At 37.4% G+C, this 23,066-nt stretch overlaps 2 protein-coding genes and 1 long non-coding RNA gene across 3 annotated transcripts; 1 reads left to right on the top strand and 2 right to left on the bottom strand.

Annotated features, from left to right (window-relative positions):
- Positions 1 to 4,549: 4,549 nt before the first annotated feature.
- LOC131941567 (uncharacterized) lies at positions 4,550 to 9,429 on the bottom strand. The gene is made up of 4 exons (XM_059300869.1): positions 9,426 to 9,429; positions 8,067 to 8,358; positions 6,454 to 6,646; positions 4,550 to 4,874 (listed from the first exon to the last, which is right to left on the bottom strand). Exons 1-4 carry the CDS (start codon positions 9,427 to 9,429, stop codon positions 4,620 to 4,622), a joined length of 744 nt encoding a protein of 247 aa, XP_059156852.1. The 3' UTR covers positions 4,550 to 4,619.
- Positions 9,430 to 9,692: 263 nt separating this feature from the next.
- On the bottom strand, positions 9,693 to 14,587 carry LOC131941617 (uncharacterized). The gene is made up of 3 exons (XR_009386662.1): positions 14,504 to 14,587; positions 11,500 to 11,537; positions 9,693 to 9,880 (listed from the first exon to the last, which is right to left on the bottom strand). It is a non-coding gene; the product is annotated as an uncharacterized LOC131941617 (long non-coding RNA).
- Positions 14,588 to 16,662: 2,075 nt separating this feature from the next.
- On the top strand, positions 16,663 to 21,428 carry LOC131941559 (neuropeptides capa receptor-like). The gene is made up of 3 exons (XM_059300857.1): positions 16,663 to 16,682; positions 17,102 to 17,155; positions 20,489 to 21,428. Exons 1-3 carry the CDS (start codon positions 16,663 to 16,665, stop codon positions 21,426 to 21,428), a joined length of 1,014 nt encoding a protein of 337 aa, XP_059156840.1.
- The last annotated feature ends 1,638 nt before the right edge of the window (positions 21,429 to 23,066 follow it).

Below are 23,066 nucleotides of genomic sequence, written 5' to 3'. Positions count from 1 at the left end.
ACGCAGTCGCCTTGTATTCGTAATCGGTTCTATCCGTTGCATCATAGCTATGAACTCCGCACTTCTGTCGTACAGTCCGATTATATCACCTCCCAACTACGCAGTCGTCTTGTATTCGTAATCGGTTCTATCCGTTGCATCATAGCTACGAACTCCGCACTTCTGTCGTACAGTCCGATTATATCGCCTCCCAACTACGCAGTCGTCTTGTACTAGTTATTATTAGACTTTTGTTTCTATTTCTGTCACACCACCTGCATCCGTTGCATCAGTTCAGTTTGGCCTTGGTCATGTCTTAGTTAACAGACTGTATTGCGTTCTTATCAATCGTCTTTAGTAACTACACTTGTTACATATATATATATATATATATATATATATATATATATATATATATATATATATATATATATATATATATACATATATATACTTTTCGGTAGTGGTGACCTTGTACACAGTTAGTCAGTGGTGACTACACACAAAATTATGGGACGCATATCAAATAACTTTATACAGTTTTACCGCATTTTTTAGTTAGTGTGGGCTTAAGATATAGTTGACGTTAAGGTTGGTGCATTTAGAAGACAGAACAGTGCGGGTATGTACGTGTACACGCATGTGTTTGTATGTATGTGTAAGTGTAAGTGCCTGCGTGTGCGTGTGTAGATGCGTTTGAAGAGTATGTATGTATGTATGTATGTGTATGTATGTGTGTATGTATGTGTGTATGTGTGTGTATACATTGCTGTCTTTGTATTTAGAATTTTCGAATCACTAACTCTTAAAGTCCCCCCCCCCCCCTCCATCAGGTGTTCAAAAAACTCAAGTCGTCCTTGGCAATTTAAAATGTTCACGAAAATCATTTTTCCCCATCTATTATGCAGTCTTTTAGTAATAGGATTAACTTGATCGATTTGTTATATGCTAGTCTATAAGCTTGTGATTAGTAATAATCGATGACAATACGTTTCGATGATAGCGTGTAGATAAACATCGATTGTCTGAATTACTGTGTAAACTCATTACATGTAGCTTTAGAGTTATGGTTTTTATCTATAACAACAAACATATGACAAGATGCAGCTAAAAATAGTACCAAAGAACAAACCAATACGAGGCTACATTTTTGTAAAATTGTGTACATGTATGTACACATGTTATACACGTATTGATATATGGCGTGTATGTGTCATATATACAATATGTGTAGGACAGGTGTTGGGCATTTATCACGTGTAGCGCAGTTGCATGAAATGTATGTCAGATTTGGCATGTATAGTCTCTGCTTCACCCCCCCCCCACCCTTCACATACAAAAGTGTCCCTACAACAATCACCATATCGTAAGAGAGAGACTATTCATTAGAGCAGAGGGGTCCCGGTCCAATGACTTTACCTTAAAGTATACCCTGGGGTTTAAATTCTTTTCGTTTTGCTGGTCCGATGCACTTGGTTCTTCTACACATTGTGTTTAGCGCAGCGCATCAGGCCGGGAGTCTTGCATAATGTTAGGGGCTCAGTTAGGTGATGCGCATCAACCCGCGAATCTTGCACAGTACAAGGGGTTCGGTTAGTTGATGCGCAGGGTATCTTGCACATTGTTTAGGAAAAAAGTTTACTTATCCATTGTAAAATAAAATTTTACACAAGTGTACAATCTATTATTTTATTTCACAGAACGTATTTTCTATATGATAATTTGTTACTTAAGAGTAGATCTGGACAGTGACTGGAGGTTATGTCCCCTTTCCCAAACTAAAATTTTACACAAGTGTACAATCTATTATTTTTATTTCACTGGACGTTATTTCTAAATGATAATTTGTTACTTAAAAGTAGATCTCGACAGTGATTGGAGGTTATGTCCCCTTCCCCAAATAATTGCAAGAGTTGCCTTCACTCTGATAACAACACACCTGAACGTATTCATCGATTCCTTGCTAATCAGCTGAGGCAAATAGTTATTGATTTCTTCCAGCAATCCCCCCTCCCCTCTCGCTTTAGAACTCTTGCCGGTGGTGATGTAATGTGTATGAAAGGTGTATGAATGGGACGGATCACTGCGTGTGAGTGTGTGTGTGTGTGTGTATCCTGTAGCGATACGCAAGGCCGGGTGTGTTGGTGTGTATGTGTTGTTGTACGGAGTGAACGAGGGTACAAGGGAAGCGACTGGTCGAGTGACAGAGGGTGTGTTGTGAGCGAGGGAGAGGATGTGTGTAGGAATGAAAGGGTATTTGAAAGTTGGAGTAGAAAGTAAAAGGTTGATGTGTAAATGGACAAGAAATTTGATTGGATTAAATAGACTGTACCTAGCCCTCACTCTGCCTGCAATATATCTTAAAGCCCCCCCCTCCCCACTCCACCCCCTTCACGAGCTTTGTGGTTGAGTTGGCAGACGTGAGCCGTAAGATGGACAAACGAGGACTCTCTCCGTCATGGATCGATGGCTCGCGACCAGATCATGCGCACACCGGGTGACACGTGACTAACGGGACCAATCGATAGGCGGCAGTGTTATTGGGTGTGTTGTGGAGTATGTTGTTGGGTGTGCTGTGGAGTGTGTTATTGGGTGTGTTGTGGAGTGTGTTAGTGGGTGTTTTATTGGGTGTGTTGTGGAGTGTGTTATTGTGTGTGTTGTGGACTGTTAATGGGTGTGTTGTGGAGTGTGTTATTGGGTGTGTTGTGGAGTGTGTTATTGGGTGTGTTGTGGAGTGTGTTATTGGGTGTGTTGTGGAGTGTGTTATTGGGTGTGTTGTGGAGTGTGTTATTGGGTGTGTTGTGGAGGTTGTTATTGGGTGTGTTGTGGAGTGTGTTATTGGGTGTGTTGTGGAGTGTGTTATTGGGTGTGTTGTGGAGGTTGTTATTGGGTGTGTTGTGGAGGTTGTTATTGGGTGTGTTGTGGAGTTTACATGGGACTTGTCTTTGCTCGTCTTATACCCACCCCAATGCTATGGGTGTGTCGTGGTCGTTACACATCGTGTTGTGGCCGTTACACACCGTGTTGCAGCTTAAATTTACGTGTGTGTGTGTGCGACCCAGACCGTTGTGTGCACGCCTGGATAAAAAATCCGTTAACAAGATCTTTGGTAACGATCTTTTGAAACTGACAGAATATTCTTTTGTATAATAGTCTTTCGTAAATATCACATTTATCCTTATGTAACTGACAAAATAATCTTTGGTAACAGATACAATACCGTTACTAATAACATGAATTGTGGCTGTCTGAAGTGTCTGATTTATGAATCTTCTACATAGTTTTTGGATCAACAGGAACTGCAATCCATGAAAATCACACACACGGAGTCTGTGAACGTTGTCTCCCTTGAATGCTAATTAATATACAGATTTTTTTAGACTATACCCGTTTGTCTACTAGGCTAGTCCACTGAAGGTGATATTTTAAAATTTAGATTCTAATTGGTAAAAATCGCATGAAAGTTTAGAATGGGAGGGTTGGGGGGAGGGGGGGGGGAGTCTCTACCCCCCAAGCCCATTTTGTAAATTGGCTTAAGAAGTACTTTTTTGATGATGTTGAGGCGTTACGTCCATAAGAGAGAGTGGTGTTTTACCGCCCCCACCCGCGACATTTAAAGCTATCCATCTGTCTACCTACTTTTTCTGTGACTCAAGGTTTCTACGTGCTCTGATACACTCGCTACTAAAATAAAAAATAAAAAGTTTAAAAACCAATAAAATGAAGCAAACAAACAAATATTTCAACAAATAAATATTCTTAAGTAATAATCGCAAAAGCATAGGTAAAAAATATTTTCGAACATACGCTAGTATTATTAGAGCAATATATATATATATATATATATATATATATATATATATATATATATATATATATATATATATATATATATATATATATATATATATATATATATATATATATATATATATATATATAAATATATATATATATATATATATATATATATATATATATATATATATATATATATATATATATATATATATATAACATTTTTACATTAAGAACCGGGAATTCTATTTTTAGCCTTCTCCCCCCCCCCCCCGCCTCCTTGCATATATAACTCAAACAAAAAACTATTTTTAGACTTCTCCCCCCCCCCCCGCCTCCTTGCATATATAACTCAAACAAAAGTTCTATTTTTAGCCTTCTCCCCCGCCTCTTTGCATATAACTCAAACAAAAGTTCTATTTTTAGCCTTCTCCCCCCCGCCTCCTTGCATATATAACTCAAACAAAAAACTATTTTTAGCCTTCTCCCCCCCCCCCCCCCCCCCGCCTCCTTGCATATATAACTCAAACAAAAGTTCTATTTTTAGCCTTCTCCCCCGCCTCCTTGCATATATAACTCAAACAAAAGTTCTATTTTTAGCCTTCTCCCCCCGCCTCCTTGCATATATAACTCAAACAAAAGTACTATTTTTAGCCTTCTACCCCGCCTCCTTGCATATATAACTCAAACAAAAGTACTATTTTTAGCCTTCTCCCCCGCCTCCTTGCATATATAACTCAAACAAAGTACTATTTTTAGCCTTCTCCCCCGCCTCCTTGCATATATAACTCAAACAAAAGTACTATTTTTAGCCTTCTCCCCCGCCTCCTTGCATATATAACTCAAACAAAAGTTCTATTTTTAGCCTTCTCCCCCGCCTCCTTGCATATATAACTCAAACAAAAGTACTGCACGTCTGAGCCGTGTAGACCAAACTGTCCGTCCACACACGAGTATCCCTGTATGTCCACCTTCTGCAGGTGCCGGAACTGAGGTGAGTACATGGCTCCAATCACCTGCTGGTCAGTGCTGGACATGCCGGCCTTGATCAGCTCCTGGGATACATATTTGTACGACGTGATGAACGTGCGGATGACCTGGGGAAGGTTGTAGGTAAACACATTGAAGTTCAAAGATTTCTTCAAAGACATATTTAAAGATAATTAGTGTTTAGATATTATATGAGGCTTATGTTGAGCGTCCATGGACAACTGCCTTTTCACGGCTGAGTGATTTTGTGCCTGTGCATCGACCATAGACTAAGAAGGGGCAGATAACTGTCTTATAGTAAAGCAACTAATTCAGTTTAAACTAAAAAAAATTACTCGTAGACTTAGTGGTGTGACTTTTCTAAGAATGAAATAAAATAGAGTGGAAAGTTGAACAAAATTTATTTTTACTAAGAAGAAATATATAGTATATAAAATTCTTAATTAAATATTTCTTCAATAAAAGCTTTGGTTGCTAAAATCTGAATAAAACCTCATAATATAAGAAATATATATTTTAAACAATGCAAGTTTTTAGTTTTTTTTAAATTGTTGTTTATTAAAAAGATAATTAGTAAAAAAGGTTTTTACATTTTTTTTTAAAAATACAAAAATAGGATTTAAAAAAAAAAATGAAACAGAAACACACTTCTCTCCCCTTCTCTTATGCGCGTATAACGGGATGTTGTAATATATTTAAACAGCTAAACAGCGAGAGTTAGAACAAACGATCGAGTGTAGCTCTCAACCTTTTTGCCAGACGTTAGATCTATGATATTCCAGCTGGTGCGAACCTACTTACAGATACAACACTTACCGTGTTTGGACATTGGGGAGGGACGGGGAGGTCAGTTCGGTTTTAGAAAGATTATCGGTTTTAACCCCAGATATCAAACTCGTAGCTATGTGGGATTGCAGCAGCGGTCCCAAGTAACGGATTATTGATGCGATTTTTATCTGATTCGAATTAGAACTTTTAGAAATATTTTTACTGTTTTAAAGTGTTTAATTATAATTAGTCACACAGTTTTTGATTGAGCGTTTCTAAAAAAGCCTGAAGGATGAAATCGCGTATTTTAAAAAATCTTTGTACCTGTGTCTCATTGTACACATTTTACCTGATATAAGAACAATGGTCTAAAGCAGGGGTCTCCAAACTACGGCCCGCGGGCCTGATGCGGCCCGCAAGGTCCTCTCATCCGGCCCGCGGAGATCTTTTTGTCCAAGGAAAAAACGTTTGTTGGTGATGGCTGAGGAACTTTGCCAGAAAAATTAAAGACATGCCAGGAAGAAACTGGCCCCCGAAGTGAAATTTGATAGTTAATGCGGCCTCGGACTGAAAAGTTTGGAGACCCCTGGTCTAAAGTATCGTAGAGAGACATAACAAAAGCAATTCCTGTTCAGCCCTTGGTGAAGTAAGTAAAGTTCGCTTCCAAACCTACGGACTTTGGGGCAAGTGAAGTAGAGTTCACTTGTTTCTGTGACCTCGGCATATGAAGGATAGTGTGGTCAGCACTATGCCCAGCCGCCTTTACTTTCCCTAACGTGAGTTAGGTACCCATCAGAGTTGGGTGGACTCCAGGACGGTTAACAGGTTAGCTGTCCAGCTATCTACCGCTAGGCCACCCCGTCCCCTCAGCCCTTGATTAAAAGTACCCATAAAGTTGTCGTCTGCTGCAGCACGTACCTCGTGGGTCCCCATCACGTGACCCCCCGCCACCCACACTTGGTTGTGCCTGATGTACTCCCACGGGCTGAGCTTCTCCATGTACTTTCTGGGCGACACTTGGGAAAAACCCACTCGACTGCTGTTGAAGTCTGCAGGCACCTCCATGATGAAGCTGTTGTTCTTTGGTTTCATGACTTCGTTCAGTAGGTTTCTGGTGGTATCAACACAAAGGATAAAAACATCAGTTGAAACAAACAGACCAATGTCCATACCTAAACAGACCAATGTCCATACCTAAACAGACCAATATCCATACCTAAACAGACCAATGTCCATACCTAAACAGACCAATGTCCATACCTAAACAGACTAATGTCCATACCTAAACAGACCAATGTCCATGCCTAAACAGACCAATGTCCATACCTAAACAGACCAATGTCCATACCTAAACAGACCAATGTCCATACCTAAACAGACCAATGTCCATACCTAAACAGACCAATGTCCATACCTAAACAGGCCAATGTCCATACCTAAACAGACCAATGTCCATAGCTAAACAGACCAATGTCCATACCTAAACAGACCAATGTCCTAAACAGACCAATGTCCATAACTAAAATGACCAATGTCCATACCTAAACAGACCAATGTCCTAAACTGACCAATGTCCATACCTAAACAGACCAATGTCCATACCTAAACAGACCAATGTCCATACCTAAACAGACCAATGTCCATACCTAAACAGACCAATGTCCATACCTAAACAGACCAATGTCCTAAACAGACCAATGTCCATACCTAAACAGACCAATGTCCATACCTAAACAGACCAATGTCCATACCTAAACAGGCCAATGTCCATACCTAAACAGACCAATGTCCATACCTAAACAGACCAATGTCCATACCTAAACAGACCAATGTCCTAAACAGACCAATGTCCATACCTAAACTGACCAATGTCCATACCTAAACAGACCAATGTCCATACCTAAACAGACCAATGTCCATACCTAAACAGACCAATGTCCATACCTAAACAGACCAATGTCCATACCTAAACAGACCAATGTCCATACCTAAACAGACCAATGTCCATACCTAAACAGATCAATGTCCATACCTAAACAGACCAATGTCCATACCTAAACAGACCAATGTCCATACCTAAACAGACCAATGTCCATACCTAAACAGACCAATGTCCATACCTAAACAGACCAATGTCCATACCTAAACAGACCAATGTTCATACATAAACAGACCAATGTCCTAAACAGACTAATGTCCATACCTAAACAGACCAATTCCCATACCTAAACAGACCAATTCCCATACCTAAACAGACCAATGTCCATACCTGAACAGACCAATGTCCATACCAAAACAGACCAATTCCCATACCTAAACAGACTAGTCCATACCTAAACCGACCAATGCCCATACCTAAACAGACCAATGTCCATACGTAAACAAACCAATGTCCATACCTAAACAGACCAATGTCCATACCTAAACAGACCAATGTCCATACCTAAACAGACCAATGTCCATACCTAAACAGAACAATGTCCATACCTAAACAGACCAATGTCCATACCTAAACAGACCAATGTCCATACCTAAACAGACCAATATCCACCCATGCCAGATATTTTGTCTTGACCAGTCCCATGTCCAATGCCATGGCCATGACGTCATACTTAGCACTCATAGCGCAGCTGTAGTTGGCGTTGACTGTGTTGGGTGGATGCTTCGGATATGCTCTTTTGCTAAAGATCTTTTCGATCTTTTCCAGATTTTTAAACGCATCCAGCTGGGACCTGTCGATTTTCACAATCACTGTCCTGTGGCCGGGCTGCTGGGTGCGGATCTTTCTGTCAATTAGAGCATGTCTTAAATGTGTTCTGGAACCTACACAAAGTAAATAAACCGGGAGTGATCTCCCCTAAACTTTCTCGAATATTCTTATGTAACTCGGAATATAGACATGATTTTTAATTACTTTAACTTTTAAAAATAGAATAAAATCTCATAGAAAAAAGAATTGCGCCCCAAGCGAACGCCAAAACAAAATGTGCATAATAAAGCGGGATATTATTAGTACTTTATAAATTTATGTGCGTTTTATGAGAAATCGGAAATAGCGTAAATTAGTACTTCCGGTAACAGAAATTACTCAAAATTTAACAGAAGGTAGAGAATTAGATCTTTTACGTACTTGTGAAATTTTATTTATCTATCTGAAATAGTACTCAAGTTATAGGCTTTTGAAAAATTCAAAGTAGAAAAAGTACCACTTCCGGTTAAGGGAAATCGCTCAAAAGTTCATCAGTATCTACGATTTTGATAAAATACTTATATATGAAATTTCATCAACCTGGCTGTAACGGTACTCAAGTAATCGTGTTTACACACACACAGACAGACACACACACACACAGACAGACACACAGACATACGGACAAGATTGCAAAATTATGTTTTTCCGTATCAGTGAGGTGTAAAACGTCGATTTTTTTTTTCACGATTACAAGACTTTCTCTATACTTCGTATATACGAGAAAGTAAAAAGTAAAGTACCCTTCAGAACCTTACGGTTTATGTGGCTGTTTACCTTAGTTAACTCGGCATGTGAAGGGATATTGTGGTCAGAACTATGTCCAGACAAGTGAAATATGTGCTGAAATCGGAATTAACCTGAGCTTTTTTTAGATTGGCCAAGTTTTTATGTCGGTATAGGGCTGGTAAGTAGATCACCAACCAGTTCTATGGCTCATGCAGGCTTTTATTGAGCCGTATAACTGGTTGGTGACCTACTTACCAGACCTATAGAGGCCAGGCCATCTCAGAGCATCTGAGCGCACGTGACTTGATTTAGATGTGTCTGTTTATTTTAACTATTGATGGCTTTGTTACGGGTAATTAAGAAATTTCATTTTACGGTTCTGATTAGGCCAATCACCATATCAACATTTTACCCATCTCATCGCTATCTCACCACTATCTCACCACTATTTCACAAATATGTAACAAATGTTTAACCACAATCTTATTAATATCTCATCACCATCTCACCATCATCTCACCATCGTCTCACCACAATCAGACAACAATCATACCATAATCTCACCACCATCCCACAACAATCTCACCACAATCTAACCACAATCTCACCACAATCTCACCACTATCTCACCATCATCTCACCACAATCTATCCGCCACCTCACCGCCACCTACTTAAAGTATTGAAGCGTTTCCTCGTCTTCAACAAAAGCCACGACGTGATTGGTCAGCCATCCCCACGTGACCATCCACTGTGTGTACTTCTCGTGTGTGTTGTACAAGCCACTAAAACCTTTTTGTAGGGAACCGAGACGTAGAAACATCGTCACAATAGTGAGGGATGGTCCATCTATACTGGGGGCAGCTGTCTGGACAAGATATATATATATATATATATATATATATATATATATATATATATATAGATATATATATATATATATATATATAAATATATAAATATATAAATATATATATATATATATATATATATATATATATATATATATATATATATATATATATATATTATATATATAATATATATATATATATATATATATATATATATATTGTTACGACCCCTTCTCTAATCCTTTTGAACTAGTCAGGGAATTGTAAACAAAAACAAGAAAATAAGACTAATGAACACAAATGGGAACTCTTTCTACTATTTATTGCCACTATAACATTAACCCGCCACCAAAGTACAACAGTCAGAAATATACAACTATCTACAACTAGAATAAAATACAGTCCTTAGTCCGATTACCCTACTTTGTCCCTAACGGTCTATTCTAGCCTAAGTCTAATACAGTACCACTACACGTCCTCACTGGTGAGCTGCCGTGCCCTGACAGTCCCCAGCTTCTTTGTCTTCCCCCCACCAAGCCTAGCTTAATTTGGGTGTCGCCACAGTTCTGTCGTACCTAATTGAAAGGTCAGACCCTAATGATAACTTCCTAGGTTTTACGCCCAATCTGCCCACCACTCTGTCTCCCCCAACGGTCACAGGTTAATATGGCTGTCATCCGTAATTGCAATCTAGCTCTAACACGTGCTTCGTCCCTTATAACTGCAACCTGCGTCCCTACAGTCGTAACAATATATATATATATATATATATATATATATATATATATATATATATATATATATATATATATATCTATATATATATATATATATATATATATATATATATATATATATATATATATATATATATATATATATATATATATATATATATATATATATATATATATATATACATACATACATACATATATATATATACATATATATATATATATATATATATATATATATATATATATATATATATATATATATATATATATATATATATATATATATATATATATATATATATATATATATATATATATATATATATATATATATATATATTGTAGATATATATGTAGATATAAACGTATATATATTTAGATATAAACGTATATATGTATATATATATATATATATATATATATATATATATATATATATATATATATATATATATATATATATATATATATAGGCCTATATATATATAGGCCTATATATATATATATATATATATATATATATATATATATATAATTGCGTTTGTGTGTGTGAACGTTTATATTTATGGCTTACATGTCTCCACTGAGATTGCTATAAAACGTACATTAAGAAACATTAAAAACGGTTTTAATACAAAATATAATAAAGGTTACACATATGCAAAATATATCGTTAACTTTCGATAGACCTTTATTTTTCTTAACCCCCCCTTCCCCCCCCCCCCCCCCCCCAATACACCGCACCCTAGATCCACCAATGGCAGTTATGTTGGCAAATTTACTTAGTTAAATAACATCACACAGTCTACGTGAATTATAATCTTATAGAGGTAACGCTGATATAGAATAGAATCACATGACACAATCTATATTTAACTGAAATGTAACTTTACCTCACGTTCATAAACTGGATCATCTGAACGGCTTATCTCTGTGAACAAAAATCGAACAGTTTATCATGAGCGTACGGAACTGAGCGGTTGTATGGTAGAACATACCACTGCATACCTGAAAGTCTCGAGGTCGGAACCATGGCTTGTGTCTGTACAACGTTGAAGCATCCAGTTTCGATGGGTGCCTTGACTCCAATTAGAGAAAGTCAAGGTGGCCAGCATAGCGCTGACCACACTACCCCTTCAGGCGAACTCTACTTCATCTGCCCCCTGAACCGTCAGGTTATAAAGTGTAACTTTTTAAATTCTGGGCTTGTAGTTATAGAACACGAATTTATATAAAGCAAAATCATTTTCTTTGAGCATGTTTACAGCTTTTGCGTCACTAATCACTAGGGACGTCACTATTTTAAGTCGATTCCCCCCCCCCCCCCCCTCAAACCCTTCTGTCTCATGTCGTCATCTCAGTAACTCTCCCCTTATTTGACACTTTATTTACCCAACCTGCGTGCACAACCTCCGTGACCCAACATGCGTATACCGTACCTGTGCACACCCAACCTGTGCACACCCAACCTGCGATCACCCAACATGCGATCACCCAACTTGCGGCACCATACATAAAACTGTGCTCAATACGCTCCACCAAACTCTATCTAGATGCCACCCTAAACATGAAATATGGCTGAGGAAACCTATTACAAAACCTAATTTTCGCTCTCTGTTAAACACAAAAATACCAAAAACCACCGTTGAAATAAACTACTCAGTAAAACTCTCTAACCTTGACCTTGATCTTGAAGGCCGATATGAAGGTCCATTTAAAGCAGGCGTCACCCTTTCTTTTAATAAACACATTCACAACCACTCTCTCAGCCAAATCAGGTTTTGATTCACATTATATACAGCAGAAGCCATGTGAAATACCATGCACTTTTCTCACATGAATTGTTACCTATACAAGGATCAGATGGGTCGGAATTTTTAAAAACAACAACAGGAATGTTAACGGTTCACTGAACTGTGAAGGTCAGAGTCACGTCTTCTTTGTCACGCGTCACTACACACAGCTCGACCTATGATTTGTTGGTGAGCTCTTAGAATATCTGGACCGGAGTTGTCTTATCACTCGAGGAGTTTATATCGTCGTATACGACCGTAGGTGTTTATAACATTATATCACGATCGTAGGGTTTATAGCGTTATATACGACCGTAGGTTTTTATAGCGTTATAAACGACCGTAGGAGTTTATAATATATCAGACTGAAGGTGCTTATATCATATCACGACTGATGGTATTTATAACGTCTCAGGAAATAAAGATAGTGCGTATTTCCTGACAACGATTATCTATTTTTACCTTCTTATTTAGCTTCATATTTTTATAATTTTTTTAACTTATATTTTTATCTTATTACATTTATTTATCTTTAAATTTTAATTTTATTTTTGAGATTTGTTTCAAGCGAAGCGTGGCAGAAGAGATAGTACGGCGGATAGCTGGCAGGTTCAGTGGCGTAGCGAGGTCGGGTGTCACCCGATGCGGCACTTAATGGTGTCACCCCCCAGAGGCGTAGCGACCCTTCCCGGGGATAAACTTTCAAGTTTTCGATTTGCACCCCCCCCCGTCCTCAAACTTTCGATTTACACCCCCCTCCCCTCAAGTTTTCGATTTTCACCCCCCTCAAACTTTCGATTTGCACCCCCCTTTCAAGTTTTTCTCTATATATTTTGCTTTTTTGCCTTGGTGTCACCCCCCTAAATGGTGTCACCCGGTGCGGTCCGCAACCCCCCCCCCCCCCTCGCCACACCCCTGAGTAGGTTTCTGGTCCTGAAACATTCAGAGCTATGATTGTTATATGTTTAAATTGCATTAATAATATAATTTGCAATATCATATCTTAGTTAGGGTTAGGGTAAGGGGTTATTAGGGTTAGGTGAGACGGATTAGACGGATTAGACGGATTAGACGGATTAGACTTCACAATTACCTGTCTCATAGCCCTCCTATAACGTGACATGTGGCTTTAACCACACCATAATAGACGTGACATGTGGCTTTAACCACACCATAATAGACGTGACATGTGGCTTTAACCACACCATAATAGACGTGACATGTGGCTTTAACCACACCATAATAGACGTGACATGTGGCTTTAACCACACCATAATAGACGTGATATCTCGCTTTAACCACACCATAATAGACATGATATGTGGCTTTAACCACACCATAATAAACGTGATATTGATATGTCGCTTTAACCACACCATAATAGACGTGATATGTGGCTTTAACCACACCATAATAGACGTGATATGTGGCTTTAACCACACCATAATAGACGTGATATATCGCTTTAACCACACCATTGCCGAAAGCGTTAACAAAGCGGAGTAATCCAACTAAAGAATCCTCTTTAGACCTAGCGATCCATTAGGCAGATAAAATAAAGTTCATGTTTCTTGATCTCGGCATATGAAGGGAAGCTGTGATCAGCACAATGCTCAGCATTCTTTACTTTCCCTAACAGGAGTTAGGTACCCATCAGAGCTGGGTGGACTCAGGGACGTTCCACTGACTTGGACCGGAATTCGAACTCGAGACTTTCGGGTTAGCAGCCCAGCGCTCTACTGCTCAGTCCACCCCGTCCCAATCAAACTAGTTTCTCTTCAATTGCATGCAGTAGAACAAATACTTCCCCGTCTCAGCTTCATTGTTTTACATTAAAATTATGATCCCCCACGACATGTGAAACCCGGCAACTAACCAAACAGCCGGCAACTTACCAAATAGCCGGCAACTCACCAAATAGCCGGCAACTCACCAAATAGCCGGCAACTTACCAAATAGCCGGCTACTCACCAAATAGCCGGCAACTCACCAAATAGCCGGCAACTCACCAAATAGCCGGCAACTCACCAAATAACCGGCAACTCACCAAATAGCCGGCAACTTACCTAATAACCGGCAACTTACAAAATAGCCGGCAACTCACCAAATAGCTGGTCGCTGTTGTTAACCAATAGCACGCTAAGTCCTAAGCTGACAGCCAACACAATCACAACAATCCCTCTCATCTGAAACAACAACAATCCCAGTCAGATTGATGTGTATGTGGATATGTGTGTGAAAAAATATACACAACGAGCCGACCCGCGGTGTATCATACGCCTTTATTTAGCTGTTGTTTTCTCTACTTTTCAGTAATTCATAATTTGTGAATTCGACAGTACAAATGCTGCCACTGAAAATATTTGCTTTAAAACACTACCCCCCCCCCCCCCTGTGAAAACAGCCTCCTCTTAGTTACCTTCTCTAACTTTAAAATCGTTTCAAACTAAATTATCTGCCCCTAATAGCCGTCACCAAACCCGGCTCTACGATTGTAAACATTTAGAGTGAACCACAGCTCACCTGACCATGTGGTGGGTGGGTGGGGGGGGGGGGGGGGTAGCGATAGAGAGGAAGAGAGGGGACTGCAAGGCGCGCTTGCAGCTTGATTTTCTAACGTCTCTCAAAAGAGAATTATATATATATAGATATATTCATGAGTTTAACAAATCTTACCTTAAAGAGTTTAACAAAACCTACATTCATGAGTTTAACAAATCTTACCTTCAAGAATTTAACACATCTTACCTTCATGAGTTTAACAAATCCTACCTTCATGAGTTTAACAACTGGCAACATCAGTCCCATCTGTATCTGTGATGTGAACATCTGTAACAGTGATGTAAAAATATGTATAGTTGTGAGAATCTGATGAACGATGTTAGGGCTTCGCCCACACGATGTCAATGTTATCCTAACAAACAAACTTTCACGATTTCGGGACATGCAAAATCAAATTCATGCAATACTGCTTCAGGTATTTCAAACAACTCCAAACAATCATCAAGCAATATTTTTGTAGTCTTTCGAATATGCAAAAAATACTGTCAAAAATTTTAGAAATTTAAATAATGTCTATTAAAATATTTTTGAAAACTCCGAACAAACGTAAAAATTAAATTAAATAAATGTGTAGAGTTGAAGTCACGAATCACTGGACACATACCGAAAACATCACATTATGTCCAGGTTTTATTTTAGCGTTACAGAGACCAGCATACAACAATAAGTTATATCTAAATACGATAAAATATTTTAACAGTATGAAAAAAATTCATTAACTGGTGACTTCCAATAACACGAAATAGTTTTAAGACTTGACTAAATTTTAATTATTGCATGTCTCCGGATGACTAAAAAAACGAACAAAAACTAAAGCACGAACATATTTGAATACAAGGTTCAACTCAAAATCTCTCAAGTAAATGTTATACAATCCAAATGAAATTAGAAACCCAAATTTTAAATTTAATTCACGGCAACGATTTCACACCCATTGATCAAAATCATCGATAATCATGCAGTTAAAAATGATATTTTATGAGCTACTGGATAACTATATTTTAGAGTAGTGACAAAACGGAGAATATTTTAGTCTAATTTACAGATGGTGTATTAACTAAAATGTAAAAATAAAATCACATTTTAAACTCTTGAAATTAAGTCCTGAAGTTTATAAAAAGGATGTCTTGATGTTGTTTTTTTTTTCAATCCGACAGTTTAAAATTTAAATTAAAATTTAAAATTTCAGATCGCAAGACTAATATTCATTACTATACATTACATATTACTACAAAGGTTTTTAAAACTCTTGAGACCGTGAAAAATAAACCATGAACAGCAGTTTTCAACGGTATTGTCTCTAGTCATGTGACCTATTCCTGTAATGTGATTGGATGATATTCACGTTTAAAATGTTACGAGCCAAACTAACTCCAGTTTGATGCGGCTGATACGTTAATCTCGCCCCAATAAAATCACACAGAAATAGATCGAAGTAGAAGATTAATATAGTAGATAGACGTAATTTTAGAGCGACATTGAGCCGTTGGTTAAAAAAAGTATGGTTGGGACTCAATTGCCTGGGGGATATTCTCCTGGTAGAGACCAATAAAGATCAACGTAATGTCGGGATTCTAGGGGTTTCGTGTCAACAGTAGGGATCAGAGTTATGGCGAATTTCCAGGGGTCATGACTCAACAGTAGGGATCATAGTTATGGCGGGATTCTAGGGGTCATGACTCAACAGTAGGGATCAGAGTTATGGCGAATTTCCAGGGGTCGTGAGTCGACAGTAGGGATCAAAGAATTTATTCGCTAGTGTCAAGAATTTATTCACTTGTGTCAAGAATTTATTTGCTAGTGTCAAGAATTTATTCGCTAGTGTCAAGAATTTATTCAAAGTGTCAAGAATTTATTCGCTAGTGTCAAGAATTTATTCGCTAGTGTCCAGAATTTATTCAAAGTGTCAAGAATTTATTCGCTAGTGTCAAGAATTTATTCATAGTGTCAAGAATTTATTTCCTAGTGTCAAGAATTTATTCGCTAGTGTCAAGAATTTATTCCTAGTGTCAAGAATGTATTTCCTAGTGTCAAGAATTTATTTCCTAGTGTCAAGAATTTATTTGCTATTGTCAAGAATTTATTCGCTAGAGTCAAGAATTTATTTCCTAGTGTCAAGAATTTATTTGCTATTGTCAAGAATTTATTCGCCTGTGTCAAGAATTCATTCGCTAGTGTCAAGAATTTATTTGCTATTGTCAAGAATTTATTCTCTAGTGTCAAGAATTTATTCTCTAGTGTCAAGAATTTATTCGCTAGAGTCAAGAATTTATTCGCTAGTGTCAAGAATTTATTCGCCTGTGTCAATAATTTATTCGCTATTGTCAAGAATTTATTCGCTAGTGTCAAGAATTTATTCTCTAGTGTCAAGAATTTATTCGCTAGTGTCAAGAATTTATTCGCTAGTGTCAAGAATTTATTCGATAGTGTCAAGAATTTATTCGCTAGAGTCAAGAATTTATTCGCTAGTGTCAAGAATTTATTTTCTAGTGTCAAGAATTTATTCGCTAGTGTCAAGAATGTATTCGCTTATGTCAAGTAGGTATTCGCTATTGTCAAGAATTTATTCGCTAGTGTCAAGAATTTATTCTCTAGTGTCAAGAATTTATTCGCTAGTGTCAAGAATTTATTCGCTAGTGTCAAGAATTTATTCGCTAGTGTCAAGAATTTATTTGCTAGTGTCAAGAATTTATTCGCTAGTGTCAAGAATTTATTCGCTAGTGTCAAGAATTTATTCGCTAGTGTCAAGAATTTATTCTCTAGTGTCAAGAATTTATTCGCTAGTGTCAAGAATTTATTCGCTAGTGTCAAGAATTTATTCGCTAGTGTCAAGAATTTATTCTCTAGTGTCAAGAATTTATTCGCTAGTGTCAAGAATTTATTCGCTAGTGTCAAGAATTTATTCGCTAGTGTCAAGAATTTATTTGCTAGTGTCAAGAATTTATTCTCTAGTGTCAAGAATTTATTCGCTAGTGTCAAGAATTTATTCGCTAGTGTCAAGAATTTATTCTCTAGTGTCAAGAATTTATTCGCTAGTGTCAAGAATTTATTCGCTAGTGTCAAGAATTTATTCGGTAGTGTCAAGAATTTATTCGCTAGAGTCAAGAATTTATTCGCTAGTGTCAAGAATTTATTTTCTAGTGTCAAGAATGTATTCGCTAGTGTCAAGAATGTATTCGCTTATGTCAAGTAGGTATTCGCTATTGTCAACAATTTATTCGCTGGTGTCAATACCTTTTTCGTTTATGTCAAGTATGTATTCGCTAGTGTCAAGAATGTATTTGCTGCTGTCAAGAATTAATTCGCTGGTGTCATAATTGACCAGGCATATCGCTAACCCCTGTACATTGACTATTGTTGCAGAGTCAGATGGACTCTACTACCTCTGAATGCCTTAAAATATACTTTTTTAAAGTACATAGGCGGTTACACCTTGGTAATGTCAGATGCAAATGAAAAGCAAATTAATCAGCCAGCGAACTGTGATTCAAATCAATACAAATTAAAAGAATATTGAACGCATGGAAACTTAAACTCTATTCTATTAATTAAAAAATCGAAAAATACTACCAAGTGATTTTGAAAAATCGATGTAAAAACTTGATGTTAATTGAAAATTGATAATGTAAAACAATTAACATAATTTAATTAAAAATGTAATCAATTAAGAAGCTCGCCATTAAATTTGCAAGTAAAAATCGAATACTATTTACGTAATAACACAAATTAATAATAGAAACATAATGAAAAAAATTATAATAGAAAAAAAAACTCATTTTGTTTTATTAGTAGTATTGAAGTTTAACAGTACAAAATTGGTAGTGGAAACCAGAATATAGAAGCTTATTAGTTAACTTGATAGTTGAAACTAGATAGTAGATACTTGATAGTTGAAACTTGATAGTTGAAACTAGATAGTAGATACTTGATAGTTGAAACTTGATAGTAGATACTTGATAGTAGGGTCTTGATAGTTGAAACTTGATAGTTGAAACTTGATAGTAGAGACTTGATTGTAGAAACTTTTTAGGTGAAACTTGATAGTTGAAACTTGATAGTTGAAACTTGATAGTTGAAACTTGATAGTTGAAACTTGATAGTTGAAACTTGATAGTAGAGACTTGATAGTTGAAACTTGATAGTTGAAACTTGATAGTTGAAACTTGATAGTTGAAACTGGATAGTTGAAACTTGATAGTAGAAACTTGGTAACGATAAGAGAAATGTAAGGAAGAAACACGAGATAAAAGAAACTGATGATGTTGTAGCTAGAATTGTAAATGTCTTTGTAGTCTACTCCGAAAATTCTCAATCGTCAGAACAAAATCACACCATCTAGCGAGCTACCCACTGAGTTAGTTGCTTGAAGGTAGCCTGGTGTTTGGTGTCAAAATGGTGACTGTATTGTAGCGGTTCATTTCAAAATGGTGTCTTTTATGGTCACATATCACATCCAAAAATTATCAAACACTTGTTACAGAATGTAACATTAGTTTATTGGCTATTGACACAACGCTGAACTTTTAATGAGCAATTCACGAACAAACAGAAAACTAGACCCAAGTGGATGTAAGAATATTTGAACTTTAGTTTTAAAGATTGTTGCTTGCGAAATTACACCGAGCAGAATTTCCTTGTGTACAAATATAAACTTTGATTTCCTATGCAAAAAATCCGCTCAACTCGTCGCTTCAAGGGAGATAATTGTTTGCTAAAACGGCATCGATATCAATTTGTACTTGTCGTGCTTTGGATATCAGAAATTACATTGCAATTAAAATATATTTTCTGAAGTTTGTAAATTATTATTGCAAATTTTGAAAGTTTTTTGTTTTGTTTACATTTCTACATATTTGAGTCAATAGTTGCACCTCCTTATATCTTCCTTGTCCTTTAAAGGTGGCATGGATAATTAACTTAATCAGTGGAGGACTGTATCGGATAATATATTTGCATGCAGCGTTGAATGTCGATGGTATAAGAAAAGTGCAGTATTAGCTTGTTTAAATATTTTATAAGTCGAAAACTCAATATAGTAGGAATCATTTCAAGACGGTGTCTAGAAAGTTTTCTGTTGCATCGCGTTAACATTTTACCAGATAATTACTTTTTAATTTCCTAAAACAGACGTAACCAGTTTCAAATCGATGGTAATTTTATTTAGACTATAAAACCAAGTTTGAAATAAATCGCTGCGGTTTTATGAAATCTTGCAGCTTGTAAATGTTGCGGCACTAGTTTAAAGGTGGACGTTTAATTAAAATTAATTAATTATTTAAAACAAGGGCTAGACTTTGTTTAAGATGTCAGACCAGCTGTCGGCAACTTTGGCGTCGGAAACTTTGGCGTCGGCAACTTCGGCGTCGACGACTATGGAGTCAGCGACTCTTGCGTCAGTGTTAGTCTATGCCGACAACGCCATCTACGATAACACGAACTCTCCAAGCGAGATAACCCAGGTGATCAACCAATTCATCAGCGATGACGTCAAAGACGTCATCCTGGACGTGAACTACGTCTCCATCTGCGGCGCCCTGAGCGTGGCCGGACTCATCACCAACACCATCAACATCATCGTCTTCATCCGCCTGGGTCTACACGACGCCGTCAACGTCAGCCTACTCGGGCTAGCCGTGAGCGACATCTTCTCGATGATATTTCTTCTCCTAGAGAGCGCCTGTTTCAACCCCATGTTCCAGAACATTGGCCTGCCCTTCGCGCTGATGGAGGTACAGTTCATCGTGGGCGGGTGGCCGCACATCTGCTTCACCCGCGTGGTCAGCTGGGTCACGGCCTTCATCACGTTCGAGCGCTGCCTGTGCATCGCGCTCACGCTCAAGGTTAAGACAATCATCACCGCCACCCGGGCGAAAATCGCCGTCGTCGTGATATTTCTCGTCGTGGCCGGCTCGGCCGCGCCGGAGTTCTACGTCAACCAGTTCGTGTGGAAGTTCTACCCGGGAAAGAACACGAGCCTCATCGGGTTAAAGTTCATCGAACATCGAGAACGGTTCGAGAACGTGACCTTCGTCTTAAACAACGTCCTGATGCAGTTCGTTGCTTTCATCGCTGTCATCATCTGTACCATCATCCTCGTCGTGAAACTCAACGAGAAAACAAAATGGCGGAGCACCACTGCCAGGGGAGACAACACGGAGACAATTTCTTCCAAGGATCGAAAAGTCGTGAAGATGATAAGCTTTATTTCCAGTCTTTTCATCATCAGTTACCTCCCCTCGAGTGTTCTATTTGTAGCCATGGCGGTGCGCAGGGATTTCCACCCTTCCGGTTACTTTAACATGTTCCACGTGACGTGGTCCTTCGCCTTCGTCCTGGAGGGCGTTAACTCCACCATCACGCTCTTCGTCTACATCAACATGAGCTCTAAGTTTAACCGGATGTTTTACCGGACATTTTTAGGTAGGGATGTCGACAAGAAGGCTAAACATATTCAGTCGGACAAATAGCGTGAACTAAGGGAGACTATACACAATCAATCGGACAAATAGCATGACCTAAGGGAGACTAAACAAATTCAATCGGACAAATAGTATGAACTAAGGGAGACTAAACATATTCAATCGGACAAATAGTATGAACTAAGGGAGACTTAACACATTCAATCGGACAAATAGTATGAACTAAGGGAGACTAAACAGATTCAATCGGACAAATAGTATGAACTAAGGAAGACTAAACAGATTCAATCGGACAAATAGTATGAACTAAGGGAGACTAAACAGATTCAATCGGACAAATAGTATGAACTAAGGGAGACTAAACACATTCAATCGGACAAATAGTATGCACTAAGGGAGACTAAACATATTCAATCGGACAAATAGTATGAACTAAGGGAGACTTAACACATTCAATCGGACAAATAGTATGAACTAAGGGAGACTAAACAGATTCAATCGGACAAATAGTATGAACTAAGGAAGACTAAACAGATTCAATCGGACAAATAGTATGAACTAAGGGAGACTAAACAGATTCAATCGGACAAATAGTATGAACTAAGGGAGACTTAACACATTCAATCGGACAAATAGTATGAACTAAGGGAGACTGAACACATTCAATCGGACAAATAGTATGAACTAAAGGAGGCTATCCCTGATGTATTTAACAAGGATGTCTACTAGAACAATAAATAATGTTTCTTTGTTTAAACAAGTCAAGCAAGAAAACCAAATATATACTGTAAATCTTAAAACCATAATGTTGATAACTACAATAAAAAGGTCCTTTGATCAGATTAGTTTCAACGATTTTTTAGACAAATCAATAAAAATACCATCGATATTTTTCAATCAGTCCGTTCAGCTCTAGAATAACCACAACTTTAGTGACTGGAAAATGTAACGTTTAATTACGATTGTTAAAGGTTTTAAATACATTGTAGTGTTGCTTCCTGGTTTTCTTGTTCGATCGAAATATGTAATTGTGTCTACTATTGAACAGTGAGTGAGGTCGCATTGATTTATCTTGAAGAAAGGGTTACCTGTATTTTTTTTCCCACGTTTTCTTTAACTTGCTTTCGTCTCTGTCTTTCCAATCAAATCTTGCGATCGAAATTTCTGGCACTTCCCAGTTAGCTAGCGCGCTGAAATTTTCAGGGAAGCTTTGTTTTGGATGACAATAGAATATTCAATTGTTATTAGAATTGTAAGTACCAATCGCTATTCAGGATAAATAAAGAGAAAAGTTATTCTTAAAAATCAAAGGAAAAAATATTAATTTGAAATGAAATTCACACTGAAATGAAGCAAAGCTCAATAATAATACATACAAATATTTCATGAATTAAAATTAACTAGACATTGTAAGCGGAAGTTTATAAAACATAGTGTAATATATATATATATATATATATATATATATATATATATATATATATATATATATATATATATATATATATATAGTTCTTATATATAAGTCAAAGGTAAGAACTGTTTTCAAAATATTCCTGATAAGGACACATAATTCATAACCCACCGACTAATCCACCAATTGATTAAAAGATAGACCCACATCTGTGATCTCTATTGACGTGTCGCTTATATTAGTTTCAGTCCCGCTGTTTAAGGTAAACTATG

The sequence above is a fragment of the Physella acuta genome, unplaced genomic scaffold (genome assembly GCF_028476545.2).
Source record: "Physella acuta isolate Inbredline_101_S28 unplaced genomic scaffold, ASM2847654v3 ptg000029l, whole genome shotgun sequence".
Classification (NCBI taxonomy): Eukaryota; Metazoa; Mollusca; class Gastropoda; family Physidae; genus Physella; species Physella acuta.
This window is presented reverse-complemented; position numbering and strand designations above follow the sequence as displayed.